We start from the raw sequence: 3720 nt of genomic DNA, 5'->3' as shown, positions 1-3720 counted from the left end.
AAACGTAAGACATTTAGATAAATCGACAGTGTTCGTAGAAATTGATGCAGGACAGAAAATACCGATACACGTTCTAATTGTACCAATGATTGACGTACCTTTGCAGAACAGATTCGCCACATCAACAGAGGACTGAATTATTTACGGGGACTTAAGTTAGCACATCCGGTAACACAGGAAGAGTCTTTCGAAATATCGTTATTGATCGGAGCTGACTACTACTGGGACTTAGTCGAGGATGAAGTCATACGGGGAAATGGTCCAACCGCCGTGAGGTCAAAGTTAGTTTTCTTACTTTCCGGTCCAGTAAGCAACAAGAGGGATAACTCGTTGATGGGTACTAGCATTTTTAATATTCTTGTTTCTCATAAAACGGAGGAGCATGATATAGAAGCATTTTGGAGATTGGAATCGATTGGTATTAACTCGAAGGAAACAGACGAAGACGATACGGATTTTTTGGAAACATATCAAGACACTTCGATTGAACTCAGAGATAATAAATACTTTGCAAAATTGCCATGGAAACAGGAACATGACGAACTACCATCAAACTATACAGTCACAAGAAGAAGAACAGAGAACGTTATTAAGAAACTTAGTCAAGATCCTAAACTACTAAAGAAGTATGGAGATATAATCGCCGAACAGGAACGCAGAGGATTTGTTGAGACAGTAGATGAAAAAGAACAAAACGGCGGGAAAATTCATTACATTCCACACCACCCTATACACGAGGAATCTAGCACAACTCCTATACGAATAGTATACGACTGCAGTTGTCGTCAATCACCAAGTCATCCAAGTCTAAATGATTGTCTGATGGACACACCACCAAAATTAAATGATTTGACAAAACTCCTAGTACAGTTTAGAGCCAACCAGTTTGCTACATGTACTGATATTGAGAAAGCTTTCTTACATGTTGGATTGAGCGAAGAAGATAGAGACGTTACCCGATTTTTATGGCTTAGTGACCCTACAAACCCAGGAAGTCAGCTGAAAACTTATAGGTTCAAAGCAGTGTTATTTGGAGCGACGTCTTCGCCCTTTATACTCAACGCCACAATACAGAAACATTTGAAACAATTCGGAAACAGTGAAACAGCTAAAATTCTAGAAAGAGATATTTACGTTGATAACATATTGTCTAGTATGAACAAAGAGGAAGATTTACTTACGTATTTCAAAGAAGCAAGGAGCTTGATGGCTGGAGCTGGATTCAACTTGAGATCATGGAGTTCAAACAGTGCTAAATTACTAAAATTAGCTAAAGAGGAAAATGTCCTAGATACGGATAAGTATACAAAAATACTTGGAATGTTGTGGAACAGTCGAAGCGACGAGATTTTTTACACTAAGCGTGAAATTCCTACACCGGAACTACTTCAACATGTTACTAAACGAGAAGTTTTGAAATATTCTTCAAAGATTTGTGATCCACTCGGCTTACTTAGTCCGGTTACAATTAGAGCGAAAATCCTGATACAAGAGTTATTGAAATGTGGATTAGATTGGGACGAACTTATACCAGATAATTTAAAGACTACGTGGATAGATTTGACCAAAGATTTGGAAAAGGCAATACAATTCACTATTCCTCGATATTATTTTGGCAAGCCATCAGCATCAACAGAATTAGTACTTCATGTATTTACAGACGCAAGTCCAAAGGCGTACGGCGCAGCAGCTTATTTGTGTAACGAAAACGAAACAACTTTAGTAATGGCGAAACCCAGAGTAGCACCAGTCAAATGTTTAACCCTCCCACAACTTGAACTTATGGCAGCAATCATCGGCGCACGACTAGCTGCACATCTTCATTCAACACTTAATTATCCAAAAATTGTATTTTGGTCAGATAGCAGCATTGTTCTTCATTGGCTAACATCTACGAAGACTTTGAAACGTTTTATAGCTAATCGAGTGAAGGAAATAACAGAATTGACGCATCCATACAAATGGCGGTATTGGCCTACTGATAACAACCCGGCAGATCTTCTTACAAGAGGACTTACAATTGAACAATTTGACCAGAGTATACTTTGGCGGAAAGGACCAAATTGGTTAACAGATAGTACAAAATGGCCAGAACTAAACAGCGCAAAAAACACCGTTTTGACCTCACTGGTAGATGACAGCCAAAGTGAAGAGGAAATAGACAACTTGGATATGACGCACCGAAATAGTCTAGGCAGTATAACAAATATATTGGATATTTCGAACCATGGATCTTACATGAAATTACTACGTATTACCGCCTATGTCATCCGTTTTATCCACAACTGTAGACGGGATAGGATTTCCAGAAAAAGCGGACCACTGGAGGTCAATGAAATTCAAACAGCAGTAAATACTTAGATTCTAGATTGTCAAGAGTCAACGTATACAGATGACATGTCATATTTGAGAGGAGCACAACACAGACACACAAAAGTACCCAGAGTCCGACAATTGGGACTTTTCTTAGACGAATCCGGTCTTATCAGATGTAACGGGAGAATACACAACGCACCAATACCAGAATCAGCGAAATTTCCGTACCTTATACCGGCAAATCATCCGTTAACTAGACTAATTGTATAGGACGCACACGAAAAATTACTTCATAGTGGAATGAATGCTACAGTCACCTATATTAGACAAACGTTTTGGATACCAACTATTCGACAGTATGCAAAGAAATTACTCCGCAAATGCGTTATTTGCCGCAAAGTGAATGGAAAATCGTACGTTGCACCAGACCCACCACCTTTACCAAAAATCAGATTACAGGAAGCACCCCCCTTTACAGTCACTGGAGTGGACTTTACAGGAGCATTACTTGTAAGAGACGAAAATAGAATTTTAACAAAAGCATATATATGCCTGTTTACCTGCGCTTCTACCAGAGCCGTTCATCTAGAGGTGGTACCGAACCTAACCGAACATTCGTTTGTTCAAGCTTTTAGGCGTTTCGTAAGCCGCAAATCAATACCTAAGACACTTATATCAGATAATGCAACTACTTTCATTGCAGGAGCAGAGGAACTAAAACGATTATGTGAATCGGCAACACTAAAAGAAACGTTGTCTATACGAGGAATAGAATGGCAGTTCATACCAAAACGCGCACCTTGGTATGGTGGATTCTGGGAGAGACTTATTACGCTAACCAAAACAAGCTTAAAAAAGACACTTGGACGACTTCAAGTTAGTATGGAAACTCTACAGACTGTCGTGACAGAAATAGAAAGAATTTTAAATGACAGACCACTTACATATTTGTCATCAGATATTAGAGATTGCGAGACGTTAACCCCCGCTCATCTTTTGTATGGTAGAAGAATATCAGCGCTGCCATATCCGCAAATAGACATAGAGGAATTCAACGATCCAACCTATATGAATCATAAAGAACTCAACAAATGTGCACACAGCAAACTTTATTAATACAACACTTCTGGACCAGATGGAAGTCCGAATACTTAACTTCATTGCGCGAATTTCACAAAACTTTAGGAAAAAACGAACAATCTATTCAAATTGGGGACATAGTTCAAATACACAATAAATCGCCTAGAGTTAATTGGAAACTAGGTATAGTAAATGAACTTATCAGTTATCATATTTGTTGAGTAGGAACTAGTTCCTGTTCCGGAACACTTGAGTTCACCCCTGGTTTTTGGTGCCGTGTTGCTCAGTCTTCAGTTTTTGTATACTAGAAGGGAATATTTGATG

General features: G+C 38.9%; 2 protein-coding genes across 2 annotated transcripts; both read left to right on the top strand.

The window, feature by feature from the left end:
* The first annotated feature begins 333 nt into the window (after positions 1–333).
* Positions 334–2361, top strand: LOC139497859 (uncharacterized). Its single transcript, XM_071286100.1, has one exon. It carries the CDS (start codon positions 334–336, stop codon positions 2359–2361), a length of 2028 nt encoding a protein of 675 aa, XP_071142201.1.
* Positions 2362–2616: 255 nt separating this feature from the next.
* On the top strand, positions 2617–3432 carry LOC139497858 (uncharacterized). The gene has a single exon (XM_071286099.1). The coding sequence runs from the start codon at positions 2617–2619 to the stop codon at positions 3430–3432; it is 816 nt and encodes a 271-aa protein (XP_071142200.1).
* The last annotated feature ends 288 nt before the right edge of the window (positions 3433–3720 follow it).

This window comes from Mytilus edulis, chromosome 12 (assembly GCF_963676685.1).
Source record: "Mytilus edulis chromosome 12, xbMytEdul2.2, whole genome shotgun sequence".
NCBI classification, from domain to species: Eukaryota; Metazoa; Mollusca; class Bivalvia; order Mytilida; family Mytilidae; genus Mytilus; species Mytilus edulis.
This window is presented reverse-complemented; position numbering and strand designations above follow the sequence as displayed.